This window comes from Nannospalax galili, unplaced genomic scaffold, assembly GCF_000622305.1.
Source record: "Nannospalax galili isolate Female #2095 unplaced genomic scaffold, S.galili_v1.0 scaffold70, whole genome shotgun sequence".
In the NCBI taxonomy this organism is placed as follows: Eukaryota; Metazoa; Chordata; class Mammalia; order Rodentia; family Spalacidae; genus Nannospalax; species Nannospalax galili.
This window is the reverse complement of record NW_008328543.1, coordinates 243530-266098: the sequence shown is the minus strand read 5'-3', so window position 1 is coordinate 266098 and position 22569 is coordinate 243530. Positions and strand designations below refer to the sequence as shown.

The 22569-nt window shown below is 39.2% G+C and overlaps 1 protein-coding gene across 7 annotated transcripts in view; it reads left to right on the top strand.

The window, feature by feature from the left end:
- The window catches only part of LOC103729463 (protocadherin-15), a 1150197-nt gene that overhangs the window by 899342 nt on the left and 228286 nt on the right, over positions 1-22569 (top strand). For all 7 annotated transcript variants that reach the window (XM_029560656.1, XM_029560654.1, XM_029560663.1 and 4 more), the window contains 2 exons: positions 9673-9783; positions 16739-16909. In XM_029560656.1, the coding sequence (XP_029416516.1) occupies positions 9673-9783; positions 16739-16909 (282 nt within the window). The remainder of the gene's footprint in view (positions 1-9672; positions 9784-16738; positions 16910-22569) is intronic.

Sequence of the window (22569 nt, the reverse complement as noted above, 5' to 3'; positions counted from 1 at the left end):
GTATGATGTATGTGTGTGTGTTTATGTTCACAGGTCTGGTCATTTGCCATCTCAAATTGCAAGTTCTATTTGTCTAAGGATCTGGTTAACCAGATAGATGTGCTGAAGTCAGTCTTCAGCACATCTTTAGAAGATGAGTAGCTGTCCTCATGTTTGCTTTTGAATGACCACTTAAAGTCTTGAAATAGCATCAATGATGGCAGCATTTCAGACTAAACAACTCAGATAAGCATTGATTCACCCTTTCCTACTCCTCCTACCCTACCCTACCTTATCCTAAGCTTCCTACCTCCTCTACTTACAACACCCTGCCCTATCCATCCCTATCCTACCCTACCCTACCCAACTATATCCTACCATACCCTACCCCACCCAATCCTACCCTACACTCTCCTGTCCTACCATACCCTACCTGTGACTGCAGATCTGCACTGACATGCTATGAGCTTCTTTGTCACAGCTACTTATGTGTAACCAGAGACCTTTGAAAATTCAAATCTATTTTGGGCTTTGTCCTCTGTTAGAAAAGCAGAAGTAGTCAAGATGCCAGACTCTGACACATCTATTCCCCTCTGTATTAGTTGCTTTTCTATTGCTGTGTTAAGACACTATGCGTAAGTGCACTGTTAGAAGAATTTATTTGGCTTGTGTTTCTAAAGGGATAAATGTCCATAACAGCCAGGGGACGTGGCCGCAGAGGGGCTGGAACAGAAAGCTGAGCTGATCACATCTTTAAGCAGGCACAGAAAGCAGAGAGCTACTGGAAAGCCATCAAGGGTTAAGGGCTCTCAAAGCATGCCCTCCTGATGTGCTTCCTCTGGCATGGCCACATCTCCTAAAACCTCCTAAGAATAGCACCATCGAATACTTGGAATCCATGGGGAACATTCTCATTCAAATCACCACAACCTCTGTCCCTACAAAACAAGGAGAGCATAGTTTTGCTCATAATAAGAACATACAAAAGGGTATGATTGGGAGACAGATAAGGAGGGAAGCAGGTTTATTTAGGCTGTAGCCTGATCCAGAGGACTTAAGTCTCCAAGTCTGGACCCAGTAAGGAGGAAGCGATCATCTTTTATAACTTAGGTAGTGAGTTACAATGAGAAGGAAACAGTATAATATCGAAATTAGGTAAATTATTATAAATGTAGAAAGAAAATAAATGCTAAAAACATCCTCCGTGAAAATCATTGCAGAGGTCTCCATCGAAGACAAACAGAATTGAAGAAGTTTTTTCAGGACACAAGGCCAGTGGTTCTAGCTACCTGTGTTAGTGTTCTAACCACAAACTTGTCAGCTGAAGTTTGCTGACAGAGATGGAGGGAGAAAACAAGGATTAAAATTCATACGTTTCATAAATACTCCATGTAGGTACACGAGTACCATCATGTCAGCATGTTCCCAACTATGAGACTAGGATGACTACACTGTGACTGTGGGATCCTTACATTCAAGACTGAACACATAAAATGCACAGCAACAACTAGTACTGACTGTAGTAATCATTCCTCAGACAAGTCTTAGGAAATACCAACATGTACCTTCATGTAGTCATGACGTAACGGATTCTCACAATCAGGGGCTTCAAACAACACACCTCTCCTTTCTTTCTGTGGCTGTTCCTCTTTGTGTGCCTCAAGAGCTCCCCAAGAGTGTGATCACAGTGTTAGTCAGAATAATGCCCACCTGGAGATTTGATTCAGAATAATCTACTTTCAAGGAAACCCAAGTTCATATCAACATTAATTTTTTTAGATGGAGCACAAGGATTGGCAGGGGTAGACTGCAAGCCCACTAGAGGAAACTCTCTGTCCTTTAGCTCCCGGAGGTGCATGGGTTACAGTGCAGAAGATTCAATTTAATCCCGTGCTTAGAAACAAGTCAAAGCTCTAGCCATTTTAATGGAAGGACTTATAAGAAGGTGAAAATTACTTTTACAAAGACGTACTTGGATAAAGTAGTTTCTGAGCATTTTGGACACACTGCACAAAATAGAAAGGCTGAAATTCTAATCTTAATAGGCAAATGAAAGTGGTCCTTCCTTTGTTAGGGCACTTCTTTACTCTAGCCAGCTCTCTTTTATAGCACAGGTGACACTTCACTAGGAAGCCGAGGTGAAGAAAGGAGCCTTTTCACTATTCAAATTCACAGAATTTCAATTAGAACCAAATGTTGCAAACTCTCCCCCATAACAAATCTCTTTTATTTGATCTATGAATAAAATGAGGATTGTTAAAATTCAGACTTTCTTTCTCATTCTTTTATTATAATTCAAATGATCTTTTAAAGTAAAACAGGAACTTGTTCAGGGATAAAGGACTTCTGAACTGATTGACTCAATTTAAACCAAAGTATTTGTGTTGTTTACCACAGATTTCTGATTCTTGCTTCCTTTGCGTATGTGCCAGGAGTGTACTTCTCCTGCTTAGAAGAAATTGCTTCATTTGACTAATAAAAGTCGGCTAAAAAAACAAATGTAAAGTTTTCTCGTGTCTTCCCAGAGCTGTGGAATTGGCTAAAAGAGATTCGAAAGGAAGCCTCATTCCTTAGCTTCAGTGTCTTTATGGCAACAGTAAAGGTGCCGACATGCCGATGTGTACAAGAGGTAGATGAGTAATGTGAGAAGGAATAAAGTGTGTGGCTCGCTTCTTGCCCTTCCTATGATTTTTCAACTAAGTGATTTCAGATAATAATTTATTACAGATATGATCATAGAATCTCTCCAAAAAGTTGTTAAAGACAACAGCCCCTCAGCTGTACTTGGTAAATCTTGGTATAATTCTCCAAATGTAAAATGCCCAGCATAAGCGCAGGTGTTTAACACTTGGGTCCCAGCTGGTTTGGCTATTTGAGGAGGTTCTGGAAACTTTAATAGATGGGTGCTCACTGGTTGAATTGGTTTCTTTGATACTAGGGAAATCTGGTTCCTTCTTCAGATTCTTAGTCTCATTAATAAAAGAATTTAAGAATGGAATCAAATAAAAGCTCAAGGACATTTTCATTAGTGCTTAAAAGAAAACAAACAAAAACCCCATGGCAAATAAGTTGTAAATCTCAGCAGCTACCCTGAGGAGAATGGAGGAGAAAAGCCATGTTGTGTGAGCTCCAAGCCGGAGGTCAACCACATTGCAGGGAGGAGAGTTTTAGAGTGAGGAAGCCCAAGGTACCAGAAAAATCACACTCAGGTTCTGGTCAGCATCTGAAATAAACAGAAAAAAAAAGGGAAATTTCCACCCTTCTGAGTTAGGACTCCAAAAGGTGCGCAGACACAGCCAAACCTCATGACTGCTCAGTTTGTAGGGACTACACTGGGGGTAGGAATGCTGGGAAGGAAAATTACAGTATCTCATTAAAGGAATAATTTCTACCTATCTCTTTAGCATGGCTTAAGATGAACCAGCCTTTCTATGGATGGTCCCTTTTCCAGGTGATTGACCTGACCCAGCTGAATGTTAGGTCTCTATCCAGACCAGAGAATCTATTCTCTTGACAAGTTTTACCTTAATGGGCTTTAATGCTACTGTAACTTTTGGAGATGAGTGATTTTTGGTATTTTGTCTTGCTCCTTTCTGTCTCTGTGTCTGCTTTTCATCTACCATGAGGTAAAGGACTCTCCTGTGCCAAATGTTTTCACTGTTACAAAGTTCTAGCCAAGCCCATGGTGTCAAGCAACCATGGGATAAAGCTGTTAACACCAGGACCCAAAATAAGTCTTTCCTGCTTTAAGTAGCTAGAGTCAGGAATTGGATCTCAACATGTAGAAGTAACTGACAGGTGTGGTGTGGCAGGATTTATTTAAGGTGTCTACAATAGTTGTGTGGGCCAGCACTGTGAGCATGTCTCCTGGGAGAGGAAAGAGAGTGTTGTAAGAATTCACAAGTGTGCTGAGTTCTGAAAAGAACATGGACATGTGAGAATTTATAGGAAAGCCACAGAAGGGTGATTGGAAGACTGAAAATTGCTGAGACATTTTCTTTTCAAGGATGAATCTAAGCACAGGTATCAGGATTCTTGCTAAAGATAGCCAAGAGTGATTGGATGCTGTCTGGGGTGATGGAGGATGAGCTATCTGATTTGATATCAGATACATAGGGTAATAAGATATGTAGGGTACGGTGGGAATTTTTGCTGAATTAACAAGCAATTTGCAAAAAATTTTTCTTCAATAAGGGTCTACATGTGCCTTCGAAAAGATTCAAAAGTCTGATTAAAGTTTTGTCACCCATGTGAAAAAAATTTTTTTTTTGTTTATTGCTAGAGTCCTGACCAAACATCTGTCTTCAGGTGTCCCAGCAACACAGGCCACTCAGACTAGAGCAAACATGGCAAATGATGGTAAATGCAGGGTAGCATCTTCTTCAGTATGGCCACTAGGAGAAGACTGTGGGATCTTGTGAGCCCAGTCTATGGTCAGTGGACTACCAGGTGCTCCGGGATGGCATCAGGGAGGAGCACACTTAGAAGCAAAGAGAACAGCCAAGCAGTCATACTAGGTCAGGGTGGTCACCGTCTCAGTCAGGTTCTGGGACTTTGCTGATGCCAGAATGATAACTTCTGTTGGTGCCTGCTCCTCCAGGACAGATAAGATGAGAAAGAAAACAGTCAGAGAACAGGCAGAGGTGCAAAACGGTGCTGGTGGGGGCAGAGACTGGCTCATCCTTTAGGGAGAGAATTACTGCAGAGGTAGGGGAATGCGGAGGTCTTGACTGGACATTTAAAGACTGGGTGTAAGGATCTGTTGATTATAATATTCCTGGAAACACTGGAAATACTAGTTAATCTTCATGTCTTCCACTTCAAAGGAGATGGAGGGAGCAGGTAGATTTGGAGCTGGTCAACTCTGTGCTACCAATTTTCATGAAGTCTTAATGACTAGTGTCCTACGTACAGAGTTGGGCAGGAATCTGACCCAAAGGTTAAGGCAGCAAAGGCAACAGATGTGATATGATTGCAGCGATACCAAGTTCACCCTCATTTTTGTCACCCACCAATCACCTTCAAACTTGGGGAGAGTCAGTTTTTCCAGAAAACTGCCTAAGTGTTTCAAGTTCCATTGCTTATTCAAAGAGAAAAGAATTCCTCTTCCCTCTGAAAAACTGGTCTAAAGTGCTTCTTTGTGTGCTTGGAATATAGGTCTTCTGCCGAATCTGTGACCTTTGTAACCTTGAAATGCAAAATCCTCTGGAAGCAACCCAGAGCCTCCACATATAATCATACAACTTCCCAGGAGACAGGTTCTGTCAAATGGAAGTTAACCGCACTATAATGTTTAATTAATGTTACATGTGTATGCTTGCCCAGATGTGTGTGGGTGCACATGTATGAGTGCACATGGGTTAATGCATGTATAATGCACGTGGATCATAGAAGTCAATTTCAGAGATCATTTCTCAAAAGCCAACCATCTTTGTTAAGACAGAATCTCCCAATGGAATGGAGCTTGCCAATTCAGCTAGACTGGCTGGCCTGGGACCCCAGGGCCTCCTTCTGCTTCTTCTCCCCCAGTACAGGGGTCACAGTGGGTGCTGCTGCACCTAACCTAGTGGGTGCTAGGAATGAAACTCAGATCCTCATGCATGTGCGGTATCTTTCCAACCCCTGGGACCTTTAATGTCTCCCTAGCCAGAATGTTTTAGCTGTGTGGTAGGGGAAGTATACCTTTATGAAATTGTGAAATTAATTTGTGTTAGTTCTTTCTACAATGTAGCAACTTTTGTTGCCTGCTAGGCATTCAGGGAACCATTGTGCTTCTGCATTGCACACTGTCAGGCACTCGGAAGGTTGCTGTTTGCTCTGTGGGCATCATTTTGGCTTCCAGCCTCTTACTTGTGGGCACAGGCAATGTGTCTGCTATCTGAGGAAGCCTCTCCCTGAGGCTGGGCTTTGGGCTCAAATCTCAGTCCCCTTTGAGTCCTCCCGTCTTGCTAAGCTGCCTTCTTTTCTCTTCAGATAATTTGATCAGATGAAATGCCCCAGAATGACAGGCACCTCAGGGATGGAGAGCAGCCAAAAGCATGGTAGTGTCTTGATCAGAGATGAGTGAAGACAGGGCGGAGCCTGACCAGGATCTAGTTGATGCTGGTTTTTGGACCTAAATGATAAAGGGGGGAAATGAAGAAAACCTCAAGACAGTCAAACAGATGGAAGAAAAGTACGGAGACAAAGGATAGCAAAGAGATGGGGTTAGGGGAGCTTTGAAAGATGCTAAAAAGAATGATGAGCAAATCTCTTCCTCATCACTTCATAGTTACTGGCCCAGTAAGGCACATTGATGCTCAGCTGTTCTTCGAGTACAAGGAAATTGTGTGTGTGTGTGTGTGTGTGTGTGTGTGTGTGTGTGTGTCTACTGCCCCCTCCCAAACTCCCGGCTCCTGCTGACCAGCTTGAGGCTGATGACTCTTCCTGGTGAGAGCCAGGAAGGTACCTGGTCCCACTCCATATCAGGCTCTGAAGAGCTGATCCTAAAGAACCCAACAGAGGCCTTGCCAGGACACTGAGGTAAGCCAGCTCTGGCTCTGCCCCAAGCCACAGCAGACACCAGAGACACTCTGCTCCGGAGCACCCAGGCAGCTACATCCAGATCTTCAGGGTGACCTCACTCAGGCCACTCAGGGAATATCTGAGACCCAGTTGAGTCACTGTTCTGCCGGGGCTCCATGTGGTCCCTGGCAAGTGCACTCTGCCCCAGCAAGGCTCTGGAACCAGCTGGCGGAGGAATCCCAATACAGAAGACTGGTAGGCACGTACGCAACTATTAAGGCAGAGGCGACCGCAATAGGGCTTCAGTGAGGTCCGCAGTGGGGAACAGCAGGCTGAGTTTTGGAGAAGCCAACTTGGGCCTCATTCCTCATTGATCCCTTCCCGGGGAGGCCAGGACTTCCTTTTGTTTAACAATCCTTTGGTTAATACTTGTCTCCTCCAAAAACCAACAAATGCCACATTAATAATAGTTAATATTTACTTAGTACTCAGGGAGGGCCCTGGGCTACCAGGTTGACATGAATTAGTTCATTTCACTCCTAGCAAATCTTAAAGAGGTGTGTGTGTGTGTGTGTGTGTGTGTGTGTGCGCGCGCGCGCGCGCTCGCACAGGCAGGTGTGTGTAAGTCTTTAATAAAATTTCCCTTTCTTTGAACTGGACTTCTAGCCCTTAAAGACAAATGAATATCACAAATGGCATTTTTAAATAAAACACAGGCATGAGAGCTCTACGGAGTATGATGCATGTAGACAGTGGGTAGAGATAGCTGCTCTTATTTCCCTTTTAGAACAACTAACTGTGGAGCCATCAGCTCCTCATAGGACCAGCAGATCTGTCTTTGCATCTAAACTGGAACTAACTCCCCTTCACATGTATCAGTAAGAAGGTGACCAGGGTGAGAAATCTATGGAACAGTTTCTGAAGTGTCAGTGCCCCATCTTCCTTTCTCCTTCTGTGTGTGTTTATCCATGTATGCGTGTGTGTGTGTGTGTGTGTGTGTGTGTGTGTGTGTGTGTGTAGATGGAATGACTACTGTATCTGCCCCTCCTGTCCTGTTTTGTATCCGTTCAAAGTGGTGGTAAAGTTGGCTACCCTGTTCTACCACCTTTTTAAAAGAAGGATGCCCTCTTATCTGAAGCTATGAAATTACTGAAGCACTACGCAATTGTCAGTGAAACTTTTGGAATGCTGGCCCAATGTCTTGGGCTGGTAGCCATTAACAGATTTCTAAGTTGTAGTTCCTTTATTAATGCAGTGCAAGATGGTGTAAACATTGAAATTTCCATCACTCAGAAAAGCAGCAGTGAGTTTGTATTTACAAAGAAGTCCATAAAACTGTCGAAGAGGAGGAAATAGCTTGGCTTCACAAATGCAGTATTGTTTAGGAAGTGGCTCTTGCTTTGCCCCATCTTCTTGTAGGTGAACCAAACCTCTGAGCACAAGACAAAAGAACAACAAATCACGAAATGGACCAAGTATGGATTCATTCCTGTCATCCCCTTGTCCACTCAAGTAAACTCTTAACCCCCCTGCATCAGTATCATCTGGGTCATCTGCCATTCTGTCACACTCAAGAGAGCAGACATGAGAACATGTAGTCTAAATGTGCGTCTCTGTCATTCCTGGCACTGTAAACTGTCCCTGTTTCCTTTGTGACTCTCTGTAGCATTAAAACACATACTGTTTGCTTACAGATCTAGTTTTAATTTTACTCTTCGGGTAAGCTTTGGAAATATCATTAAAGTAAGTCATTTTCTTGGAGTTGATTTAGTCAAACATTTTTTTAGCTAGAAGGAGGGAACAGAGACTGCTCTAAATATTTATCTATATTTTTTCTCTAAAACTTTTATTAGCATTCTTTGAGTTTTAGAAAATGAAATGATACTAAAAAACGTGTTTAATTCATTATTTAGCTAACATCAATATAGAAACACTCTAGCCTTTCAGAAGCAGCTTTGATTATAAACTATACATTGTCCCTTTGTTCCTTTAAATAAAAGTATCAAAACAAAAAGTAAAAATCTCATATACAAAACAGATAAATGTATACAGTAAATTTAATTAAAAAGTACATTGAAAGGTAATAACACAACTGCTAATTTTGTTGTTCATAATAATTCTGCAAAGGTTTAATGGAAACTGTTAATAATGGCAGCATCAGTAAAAGTCTGCAGATACTCAGTAGGTTTTGTTGATAGACGGAAAGGTAAGTGTCTGTATCATAACCTGAGGCTGAGAGGAATTTGTGAAGTGAAACAAAGATATAAAGGATGTTTTCATTTAGAAAAGTAATATCACATGAAAGTCTTAATCTGAATGACTAAGAAGGTCTGAGAAAATGGTATTAAAAATTTATTACACAGAAAACGAGGGAGGGATTGTTTAGATAAGAGAAGAATTGGAGCCAGAGGAGGTACAGGGAGCCACAGTCCACATGAAATTATTACAGGACCACAATGCACGGATTCAGAGAAGAGATGTGTAAGGTCCACAGTGTTTGTGGTTACAAATGTCAGAAACCTGAGATAAGCATGGCCTAACAAACAGTCATCCATCATCTTTCAAATATGCCAGAATCTCACACAAAATACAGGCTCTTTGCATTTTGCCCTCTGTTTTGTTTGCAAGCTAGTTACTTCTAAACTAGTTCCAATCAGAATCACTAAATGGCTACTGAGGTTCCAGGTCTGATATCCTGACAGCATCCAAAACCAGAAACTGATTATTTTTCATTCTCTTTGCAATTAAGAGATGTTCTTCTGCATTACTCAAGATTGAACGACATGTAAAAATCCAAACATAATCATTGAAAAGAGCATTGTCATGATTGGTTTAAGTTTAGTTAAGACTTAGCCTAGTTAGAAGTATGCCTCCTCTGATGCAGAGAGACAAAATAGCCAGGCTGGCTTTGAGTTCCCAATCCAAGGATGAAACCTTTTTTCTACCTACAAGTTACTTGATGTAATATCCTTATGAGTCCATTAAGATGTGTGTTCCAGCATACATATCAATATTAATGTAGATTTCCCGTAACCAACTTAATGGATGCTTGGACTAAGTTACTTCCAGAGTGAATTTCAATACGCTAATACTGAGTTGAAGGAGCAAACTCTTTCTTTTGTTCCTTCTTTCTCACAAAGTTCTTCATATGGACAACCAGTCTGAAGCTTGTATATTTAACATTCACAGACATCCAATGACACCTTTGAAATTCCACTCATGTTGACTGGAAATGTTGTGCTACGGAAGAGGCTCAATTATGAAGATAAGACTCGCTACTACATCATCATCCAAGCAAATGTGAGTGACTTATCTTTTCTTCTGGCACTTCAGGAGCACAGAGTTCATCTAAAGTGTGTTTGGAGGTCTTCCGACTCTGGGTATAACTATGTATTCAACAGAACACACCTATGCTTGGTAGAATTTATGTTATATTCTAGGTGGGGAAGAGGGTGGAAGGAGGTTTGGTTTTCTGTTCTTCACTCTCTAAATCATCCTTTAATGCTCTAATCACACACCATACTGAAGTATTTCTTAAAAGATAACTACCAATCAGTTACCCTGAGCATCACCCCAAGACATGTTTTGAAAAATGCACATATCTGAATTGTGCTTCAGAAACTCATAATTGAAATCTCAGAGCAGCCAGTAGAGATGGCTCATCAATTCAAAGGGCTTTGTTGCTCTATCATGAGGACTGGGATTTGGATCCAGCATTCCACATTGCTCAGAAAGACTTGTAGCTCTAGCTTCAAGGGATCAGATACCCTCTTCAGACCATATTGGGCACACACGTGCACACACACACACACACACACACACACACAATAATAATAACAACAAAATTTTAAAAACTTTAAAAAAATCTCATAGGATGGAAATAAAATACCTTTATATTATGGTATATGTGCAAACCCTACTCTTGCTGCCTCACTTCGGTTTACTATTTATAGAGTGTGTGTAAATTTCAAACCCATTGTTTTCACTTTGATAGTTTCTTGGGCATTTTCAGGGGATTGAGCATAAAATGTGAGGATTATGGATTTATGGATCAAAGAAGGAAATATTTGTCGATTGTCATTAAAGTAGATTATATTAGCACATGGAACCACAATATGACATTGTACCATCATCTCTTATGCATGACATTTAAAAACAATATGTGAATTGTGTTAAACAAGCAAACAAAATCAAGTAAGAACCCCACTTCTAAAATAATTAAGACTAAAGCAATGTTGTTGCTGCTGATTGCATAAAGAAGTATAACACACTGCAGTCACTGGAAGTGATTTTATAGTTCATTTAGGAACATTCCTTCCTTGATTAGTTAAGTATCAGAAGTTGCCAGTGGTTGTAGGGAGCTGACAGAGGGCACATTTCAGGACAACTCTATGTCACATTTTTCTTCTACTGCAAAAACCTGGTAGCAATGGCATAATATTAATATATGTATCTGTAAATGTGTCTGTTAGAGACTTCCAGCCATTTGATAAGCTATTTTAATACTGAATATTTAAATGCTAGACTTCTGTTACAAGAATTCTGTGACAGTGCCTCAAAAATAAATGGAAAAATAAAGATTTCTACCTGAAATTTATTTAAAGATTATGTTTATATAATTTCATGTGACTTGTTAGAGTCCACATCTCTCCTGACTTCATCTCATAGAGCCATATTTACTTAATATACTGCTAAACAGAGAACAGGCACCACATGGTAAATAGCAGCCTTTTTCAGAAGTTCCATTAAGGAATTAAAATATTGTATAAGAAACCCTTTCAATATGGATGAAAGGAAAAAATGTGACTGCTTTGGGAAAAAGTTGGTTTTTCCTTATGACATATGGGTGAAAATTTCAGCCTCTGTAGTAGTTATTCATTGGGTGCCTATGTGTTGTGTTTGAGTTAGGATGCATCATGTGGCAATATGATCCTGAAAGCTGTGCAGTTTGGAATGGCAATACTGGAAACTGCCTACGGTGTATGATCCTACTGTCTCAGGAGCCAGCTCAGCATTGTCCCCTGTACCAAAAGCCTCATCTTCAGCCCCACTTTGATAATGGTCAGCGTGTATCTGTGACTGTTGCTGTGGCTTTTATTCTCCTGGAGGTTTTTTTTTTTTTTTTAAATTGTGGTCACTGGACTTGGAATCTTGGTGGTTCCCTGGATGGAAGAGACTGATGAAGAGAAAGGCTGGGAAAGTCAGAATTCCAGTGGGTGTGTGGTCCCTGGTCCCTGGTCTCCACGGTGGGGCTTTGGGGCTATAAGCGGTTATCATCCAGGCCCAGGCAACCCTCACCTCTCTTTATTTTGTCCATAGTATATCATCATTCTTTTCACCTTGTACCCTTATCCTGGTCTTCATGACAGTGAAATAGGGTTTTGTCTTTACAGTAAGATTATTTGTTGAAGGTTCATGTACACATTTTAAGTTTCCTACATCTGAGCTTTTGTTTTCCATGATGATTTGAATAACATTCCATTGAGCTAAAGCAAAAAATTGCTAAAGAGAAATTCATTTAAGAAAGATAAAGTTTTTGTTGCTAACAGGAGATAAAAATTGGGCATGTAGTTTTGGGGTAAAGATGTGGAAAGAAAACAGTCGTGATGCTGGTCCTGTGCTGGAGATGTCCTGGTCCTGTCCGCATCCCTGTCCTTCTCAGACATCAGAAATGCCAAAAGGGAGGTCTGCTTTGTTATCTCTCTGTTGCTAAATGAGCAACTGTGCTGTACTATATATAAAGACATAATATGTAGGAATGACTTTTATAAAATGGACAGTTTCTGGAGTAATGACTTTCACTTAACCTTGGCAAAATCACTGAACCATATGCTCTTGTGACTCAGACACCTAATTTTGTTTCCTGGGAACTTCTATTTGCTTGTATACATAGATCAATAACTAATAAATTTGTGTATGCTTGAGAATTAACATATCAAAGTGCCAAAAAACAGCGTGGGCATCTCACTGAAAACATGAAGACTGAGAAAAGATACTTGACATTGTATGTGAGGTATTCCAGATGGATGAAAAGGCCAGGTTGTCTGGTATATAGATCCAAACTTATACTTCACCAATTGAAGCTGGAGAAACAGTTTTGAATAAAATTGTGGGTGAGGCCTCACTGGAGGACACAGTTCTAGAACAAAGTTCCAACAAGACAGTTCTAGGGCATAGTTCTGAGAGATATCTAGGGGAACAGGTGTCCTCCAAGTTCAGACCCACTCTTAAATGCTAAAAAATAAGAGTCAGGCTGTTTTATTCAGGTAATTGTAAAGTTGGTATAATAATACCACAGAGATGTCTGGATATGTCATGGATGGGGAACTGAATGAATTAGCCCATCCACACAGTTATGTTTCATCCTGGCTTCTGCTGAAAGTCCCAGGAGAATTCTCAGTGGTCCCCATTCCCGATTCATACCAGCAATGCAGGCACTCTACTCTCTGTCTTTTACTCTCTCACCTCTAATCCAATAACTAAACGTCCCCCTGAAACTTACCCTTCTGTGGTTCCAGAAGTTCATTCTTTAAATTCACTAGACAAGAACACTGAAGCCACTGGCCTAGGGAGGCTTTGTTAGCAATTGATTTTCAAGGACATTTTTACCCTCTGTCCTGCCCTGAAGCTACCTGAAGCCAGGTAGCTCTTGTCACTCTCAAGGACACTCCAGTTTTCTAAATATTCATGTCAACACGTGCTGAATGTTAGAAATGTATTTGATAATATGAAATAACAAGTTGAAGAAATACAAACGAGTCAGTATATTTCTCATCTTGTCTTGCAATTGAAAATAAAATCACAGAGTGGGTGTCTTATCCAAAAGAAATGTATTTTCTCAACAGTCTAAAATGTAGAAACCCCTGATCAAAGTTGGCCAGGATTTGTTTCTGATGAGGTTTATTTCCTGCGTAGAGGATCTGTTTTCTTTTTGTGTGCTCACATTGTCTACATTCTGTATTCATATAAGCAGGATCTAAGATTCCTATTAGTATGAGTTCTGTGTTCCCACTGTGCCAGAGTCCATCCTACAACAGTTTCTCTCAGTTACTCTCTTACATAGTGCCCCTGTCTCATACAATTTTGGATAATACATAATTCAATTTGTACAGAAGTACTTCAATTTAGAAAATATTTTAAGGTGACATCCTTAACAATTATAATTACACTTTTCTGAGTTAGTGGATATGATCCTATTTTTAAATAAAATTTAAGATCTATTATTTTTTAATTAAAATAATATTCCTCATTTGAGTTTAGCAAGTTTAAATATTTTAGTATTAATCTTATTTTATGCATATGAGTGTATCGCCTGCATGTATGTGAGTGCACCTGTGTTGTGCAATGCCGCAGAGGTCAGAAAAGGGCTTCGAATTCCACTGGACCTGGAGTTAAGGACGGTTCCAGTTCGTAGCTGCAATGTGGGTGCTTGGAATTGAACCCAGTCCTCTGCAAGAGCAGTCGGTGCTCTTAACTGCTGAGCCACCTCCAGGGAAAGAAAAAGAAAAACCAAGAGGGTGAATGAGGACAAGGAGAGAAAAGAGGACTTTTCATTAGCTTGTTGTGTTGTATCCCTCCTAACAGTGAATGAAGACACAAGTCTGATGGGATCATATACAAACTAATGCAGAGCTGGGTGTCATTTGCATCACTCACAGTGTGAAGTGTCTCTTTCATCCCGTTTACTGCCAAGCATTCAGCTGGCCAAATGTCATACCCAGAGGGGCAGAGAAGTGACTCTTTAAAACAGCTCAAGAAGGCTTCACATCAACACCATCATCACAATGGATGCATCCACAGAAGGGCCTTGTCCAAAGTTTCATCCTTGCATGCCTCTGGCAAACAATTTGATAAACTCTAAATTTCTAATGAAATCTTTTCCATTTCCTTATGTGTGAATGAAGGATGTCTGACACATGCCACCTCTACTGTACAGTCAAAGTTATCATCTGAACTGTCCTGTAATGAAAAACAACTTGATATAATGTGAGGAAGTGATGCCAACCATAAAGCACAGCTCTCACCCCAAAGGGACAAGACAGTTTATTCTGGAGGCAAATATGAGTGACTACATCTCTAGAACACAGATTCGGCTTACCCCAAATTCCATGTTCCAGCATGGAAGCAGTTTCATGATTTTTTTTATAGTATAATACTATAACAAAGAATAGTTATAAATCAAGAACGTTTCAAATACATTGATGGAAACATTCAGTAGGTGGCTGAATCAAAAGAGAAATCTCAGCTGTAGGCCTCAGATGCTCTTTGATAACACTCAGTCTTTTGGTTGGTGGAAGCTAGAGTTTTGTTAAATTAACACATTGCAAAATGTTCTTATTGGTCACAACATGTTGTCAGAAACAGAGGTGGACTAAAGATCACCCAAGATAAATTGTAATTATGCTCTGTACCTAAAACATTCAAAACTCTCCACCATCATTGAAATGCTAATCAGGTGACAGACTTTCTAGAAGCTTGGTCCAAAATATAGTTTTTTTTTTTCCTTAGAACTTTTTCATTTATAGTGACTTTACCTCTGCAAATTTTTAATCCCTAAATAATATAACCCTGTCTAATCTTGGGAAAAAATCAAGAAAAATTTCCCTTGAAATACATTGTGCAAAATTCTAACTCTTGTACTAAACATTGTCAGGGTCAGGTATCAGGAAACATTATGACTACTACGTGTAAGGTATCCTGGTGGGTACAGAACAGAAAAAGGACATTAAATAGCCACAGAGGAAAATGAATAAAGGCTGGATATTATTTATTAACAGTACATTATCAAAGTAAAATGAAAGGGGACAAAGTTCAATAGGTGCAGGACCCTTTACTGAAAATTTTGCAATGGCATAGATCATATCACAAGGACTAAAGATCTGTTGGCCTGTGTGGAGGCAGAAAGCCAGGAACCACTAGTGTCTAATGATGTGCCTTTCACTGGATAGCTAAACCTTTTTGTAAGTTCATGTCAAAGGGGTAATTTTAGAACATGAGAGAGTCTTCCAGAAACTTGATTTCCTACCTTCCAAGAGACATGGAGTGAGAAACTCATATTCTTTACCATTCACATTATAAGGGAATGGTTCCCAGGCCATTAAGAAAGGGTAAGCTTGAGTTGCTGAGCTGTGTAAGACTGATGAAATGGTTTTTAACCTCAAAGAGGCAGAAAAGGAATCAAATTGCAGTTTCAAAGTCAATAAAATTCATGCTCTAAGAAGAGGAAGAATGGACATTTTTGTTAGGTCTTCTGGATTTTATAAGGTCCAGATAGGTCAGAGTCCTAAAGACAAGGAGGAGTTCTCATGTCCAGCCTACCTAAGTGAACCCTAAGACCATCTAAGTCCAAATAGGTGTTTCTTTGTAGCAAATGCCCCATATTGACATAAGACGTTAGTAAAATAAATGACACTGGAATTCAGATATTTGAGACCTCACTGTTTTATCTTCCAAATATAAATACAAAATGCAACTCTTCTAACAAAGGAATAGGATCATTTATTCTGAGCCAAAAGTGAGTGAGCTTGTCCCAAAAACACAGTTGAGGTCTCTCTGAATGACATGTTCAACTGCAGCAAATGTTATGCAAACTTTTATAGCCACAACAGACAATAACAAATCAAGGCATTTACCAAATATAGACATTTTATCAGTCTGCAGGATTTTCAACGCTTGTCTGAATTTTTCAGGAAATTTCAGTTCATTTTCTTAAAGAAAAAGCTTAAAGCTCCTTCAAATTTTTAATTTTTTAAAAACATTACTACATTTCTCAGCAGTAGCCCCTAATAGCTAGTCACTTCTCTCTTCCTCATTATTCATCTTGATGACAAACAATTACATTCATTCCCAGACTGGCTTCCATGGTGAATTTTTTAGTGTTCCTAACTAAGTCAAATCCATTTCCAACTTCCCTCATTTTCTGTCTAATACCTTAAAAAGTACCAACCTTTAATACTTCACCTATCCTTACATACCATCAAGAAACTGGATTTGAAGACAGTACACATTCTGCCTTCCCCATATCAAATTTGGTTCAAAAAAAGTTATTTAAAGTTACATTCAGGAAGCCCTGAGAGGCAGGTGGATCTCTGCGAACTGTAAACCATCTGTAATACATAGCACGTTCTGGACCAGCCTGTCCCCAAATTAAAACAACAACAACAATAAATTAAAATGCAAAAGAAACAATGAAGAAGCTAAATCTCATGGCTATGTAAGTCATATAGAAGTCTGTTTCTCTCTCTCTCTGTCTCAGGACCGTGCACAAAATCTGAATGAGAGAAGAACCACCACCACCACCCTCACGGTGGATGTCCTGGATGGAGACGACCTGGGCCCGATGTTTCTACCTTGTGTTCTTGTGCCAAACACTCGAGATTGCCGTCCACTCACCTATCAAGCTGCCATCCCTGAGATGAGAACGCCAGTAAGTACACTCGGAGCTTTTCTTCTCCATTTACACTTTTTAAACCCAATGGAATCCTGTCCAGATGCTTTGCAAACAGACTGATCAATAGTAGGGAGATTTATTAGCAGGACACTGAAATACATTTTTATGTAAAGCTATTTTCATAGGATATGGCTAGATAATTTCACAGTGCACAGTTAAATCCTTTACAAAGTAGAAAGAATCTCAAGGAGCCACAATACCTTTGACACTGACTTTTTTTGTTGTTGTTGTTCTCCACCAATAAATCACAGCAGCATCAGTTAGCAGCATATTTGGATAACTCAGAACCCAGTCTTTACCCAAAATTTGATCAGATGTATAGTCTGAATTCAGAGGACAATATGGTCAACAGGACAGTTCTTCCATATATCCATGTTCAGAAATATTGGGCTTCCTGGAAAAGGAGCTAACAAATCCTGAATATGCATGCCTTCCCTTGAAGATGTGCACAAAAGAGGCAAAATCATGTTGCATGAATACCTATATTCTACACTCAGTTCTGAATGTAAAACGTGTTAGCAGATCTATTAATTCAGGGCATGCGAAAGTCACACCTTGGAACAACCTGACTTCAGGTGTGCATACCCGAACGTCAAGATTTTAAGGCATCCACATTCCTGCCAATGACATGGAAGACTCAGAAGGGCGGATAGTGCATGTTTGCTCATGTGCAAATATACACATAGATGAATGGATGGATGGATAGACAGACATCAAAGATGAAGGACTCTTCTAGAAAAGGAAAGGGACTAATAGGAAATGTGATGGGGGGCAGCAGAAAGTAACTGGGAGGGAACATGATCAAGGTTTATGATACACATATATGTAAACGTCAGATGAAACCTATCATTTTACCCAATAAATACACATGAATAAAAAAAAGAATTGTAAGGCAAGCAGGTATCTTGCTAATATTTTTCTCCTAAAAAGTATGCATATATAATGAAAGGGAGAGAGGGGCGGGGGAGATATTGATTCACGGAAGTTGCATGCCTTGCTCAGTCTGAGAAACACTCAGCTCTCAGGATTCCTAACCTAATTACCAAGGGTAGAATTTGTTAGAAAATCTTTGAAAAATTTCTCAAGATGTGTGAAAACAGGAGTTTTATGTGTCCTATCTATATTTGAGAATTTGGAAAATATAACAACTGTTTTGCTATTTTTTCTTACATGGACAGTAATTTGCAGAGAACCTCATTCAGTTCAAGTGTTATAATGTACCTGCAACTTTTACTCAGAGTACATCTTAATTTCATGAGAACTGCTTTTGAGTATAAAATATAAATGACCATAAATCTGATGATTTGCATGAGCAAAAAGCATGATGAAAAATTAATGGAATGGTATATATTAAATGAAGATAATTTTTACTAACTTTGAATGCCAAAATGCTAAGCAGACTTGTCTGGGCAAAGAAATGTTGGCAAGTTAACATCTTGACGGTATTTTTTAAATCTCAATAAGAAAATATCCAAGGTTGGGACAGCACCACAATTTTTTAAAATTTTTAAATAAAGCTTAATGGGAATCTGAAAAATATATTTTTAGTATTAATTTATGCTTCAGAGTTAATTTATGTAGCTATTGAGACCCCCAAGAGGAAGGATTCCTCATACAGCAACAATTATTTCAGTGACTTGATTTGATGGCTGTTTAACAGGAGTTGGTGCTTTGTAGAACGATTAAGGCAGCAGGGTACCCTGATGGTTTTATTGAAGATCAGTCTGTACTCCAGGTTACTGGCTGAGGACTTCTTATTACTAAAAGGGATTAGAGTGATAATATAAATGATTAACAAAGGCTAACACTTATGCACAATGTCCACTTTGCCATGAACTCTGCCAAGCTCTGAACAAATATTAACTGAGCGAATATGCTCAGATCCCTTTTGCAGAGGTGATTTCGCTCAGCAAATTTCACAGCTGATTCTTATAAGAGTTTATATAGCTTCTCATGATATTATAACTAACTGAGTAAATTGCACGGATATATATACATATGTATCTTTGTAGATAGATATATACGCAGTTTAAGATCATTGACCAATAGTAAAGTTAATATACATTAGATCACTGACTCTGAACACAAACATGGAAAGTAGACTCCAGGTCTTATAGCCTAAATTGAGCTTGAGTTCAGTTTTTCCTGTGGACACCATGATGACTGATGTTCCTTGACTCATCTTCACCATTGTTACACAGAACAGTATTCATATATGGAATATTAGTACCACCAAAAATGTAATTCAAGCTTAACAGTCACTTTGTCCTCTATTGGCAAATCTGTTCCTTTGGTAAGAATGGACTGAAATAACACAAAGGGAAAGTTGATGTCCATTCAAGAAATCTCTTATGCATAGATATTGAAAGGTAGTTTAAACAGATATTGAAGTGTTTCTAAGCATAGTGGATGCTTTCTGGTATAAAAGGAGGTTTGCAAACAAGGAGCAATGAACAGTTTCAAAAGAAAGTACCATTTTCATAGTGTTTAAAACCATGCCTTATTAATCAAATGTTATGTTAAAATTCTAGAATAATCAATCTTTATACTTCATTATTTTGAGAGATCAATTCATTTATTAACACACTGTGACATATAGATTTTATTTTTATATCTATAAATACATATGTTGATAATGACTTACTAGAGATTATTTCTATTGCCACGTAGGAAAAATATGAAATTTGTTTAATTGTAAAACTACACTTATGTTTTTACTTATATTATAGTGTTATTATATCCAAGAAAACTTAATACTTTCAAACTCTATTCATTTAAAGTTTTCATAATACTGGGATTTTATTTGGGTGAGTTCAAGGAAAATCTCAGCTTCACTTCCTATGGCCTTCCTAGAGCACCTGAACTGGGGGCTGGGTACATGTAAGGTAGGTTACTTGTGTGGCTGCGGATAAATGCTATTTGATGGGTGGTGCTCAGCCAGGGATATAAACTGAACATCTGATACACTCCTAGGGCTTGCCAACAGCACTACAGTGGGTTGGAAAAATAAACTTACCAAGGAAAGCTGGTAAAACTGTTTATGAACCTGCTTTGATGTTTGTAGTCTCAGTTCTGCCATAGGCAAACTCTGCTTGTCTCAGATGTAGACAATCACTCCAGCTCCCTACTGAAGAAGTGTCTAAGTTCTAGTGAACATCAACCACATAGGAAAGGGAATGTCATTGAAAAATGAAGTCAGCCATAGGAGTCCATGAGCTTTTCCACATCATTATTTGAATCTACTCTGACTTACCAGGGGTCAAATTTATTTTAAAATTTCACATTCAAATTGCAGTTTAAGATGCCTTTTCATTCTTTTCTATTTTAATTTTAATTTTCCATTTTCCTTTATATATTCTGGCAAAAATTTGAGAACTATCAATAAGTAAGATCTCACTACGCAGAGAAAAACACCCATTTATGTCAGCTGAACAGGACATGTTGACTGTAATTATGTCTTGGCTGAGTCTTTCTCTAACTAATCTTCAAATTCTGAAAGCTGGGTCACCTACTCACCTCTCTACTAATGTGAAATTTCCCACCAGCTAACTCAGAGGTGTTCTTTTTAAAAATACTCTTGTTTGTGCTCCCAGAGGCAAAAGAAGGTGTCAGATCCCCTGGATCTGTAGTTACATAGTTGTTAGGTGCCATGTGGGTGCTGGGAACTGAACCCAGGTCATCTGCAAGAACAACATCTGCACTTAATTGCTCAGCCATCTTCCCAACCCCCTCAGTGTTATTAACCTCATTACAATATGTGAAGAAATCATTAGTTCAGAAGAACTTTTAGTGTATTTTTACCAGCATGCGTAACTCATGAACTAGGTTATAAAATGGTAAAGCCTATGCTTTATATTAAAAGTCTAATGAGCATAGTTTTAGAGATAAATATATATTATAAATGTAAATTATGTTTTTCTACTAGAGAAAATTGTCTTCACCAAAAATTAATGCCTTCATTGATGCTGAGATTAATAAGAAATTATTAGATACATTTAATATATGGCTAAGGCCATTGGTAGTTATATGCTAATTATTTGTTATTAACTTGATAAATATCTGAGAGTTCTAATATAGGGGAGAGTCTGTGCTAAGTGGGTAGCCTGCCCAAATCAAGTGATGTAAATCCTCCTCATTTTCCCTTTTTAAAAGTTATTATTATGCCTATAAAGATTTTGTCTTCTATTATGAAAACAATTTACACATTTTTACAAAATCAGTAATAGTATATATTTACTTGGTTGACATTTTTTTTACTGAATGATTTAACCCCAGATAGAAGCATTGATTTACTGACATATTATCTGTGTGTTTCCTTATACACATTCCTTGAGCTGTTTTACACAGACTTTTCAGTATGTAAGCTTTAGTTGCCTACTGGACATAAGATAATTTTCCATCCCCTGTGTAAAGCCTCAGATGGCCTTTCATAACCTCCAGTCAAAAATACCTACACTACAGTCTACTACAGAGGTCTTGTTCCCATAGAACTGTCAGAAATGTTTCCCTGGATTTATTCCTTTCTTTCTTCCTCTAGGAACATAGTCTATGATCTTAGAATGGTAGGATTTTCATATTGCCAACATTTATAGCTTCTTACTCAACCAGGCTGTCTATAAATGTTCTACAATCTAGGAATTTACCCATCTTTTGTTGTTTAAAACAATTTCTTGACAATTCCATACATGAGTGTCCCGACCCGCGAGACAGTCAACGTGGGTTTCTGGAGGGAGGAGAGGGGATGGAAAGGGACAAGAGATGCGAAGAATGGAGACAAGACAGGCTTTCTGATCAAGTCTCATTTAATGAACATCTACACAAAGTTTTTATAGTGAGGAGAGGGGGAAGTTGGCAGGGACAAATCCATTGAAGTAGAGCAATTCAATTAACAGAATGATCATCACAATAACACCACACCAATAGATCACAGAGTAAATTCCATAGTAACACCACAATTCTATATAGCAAGTGATAAATCAATTAAGAGGTTACACTTGTATGATTACAGAGTAATACTTCAGTCCAAGTGTGTGCCCTCTGAGGGCACTGTATCTTGCTTGACTCAAGGAAGGCAAGGGCCAGCATGTGACGTGAAGCTGAAACCAGAGCACACAGCAATTGCCTTCCTTCCCATTCACTCAGGCAGAAACAAGGCAGCTTGTGGGTCATGCCCTCTACTGCCTGCCAGTCTCCTTTAAAGCTCACAGAGGGTGACCCCTTGGGCTTGGAGCCTGGTTCAGCAATAGTAAGTAGCCGAGCTTGAGTAAAATATTCATTTCTAGTTACCTTTTATTTCTGGCAATGACATGATGCTTACCCTTTAATCCCATTTATTTGTGTTTAAAGTCCATTGAAAGAAAAATATCAGCTGGGTATAGTGGTGCACACCTGTAACCCTAGGTACTTGAGCAACTGAGCATTGGTGAATTTGGTGTCTGCCTGGGCTACACAGGAAATCAGAGGAAAACTCAGACTCAAAATAAATACATCAAGAAAGCAACTTATAGTTTAAGTCAGGACGAACGTTCAAGAGGAAACCCAAGAAATTCTTAAAGGTGTGACATATAAGACCCGACTTTGGGAAACTGCTCTCTCTATTTACCTGCTCTTAAATCATGAGGCCAGTGAGCTATGTA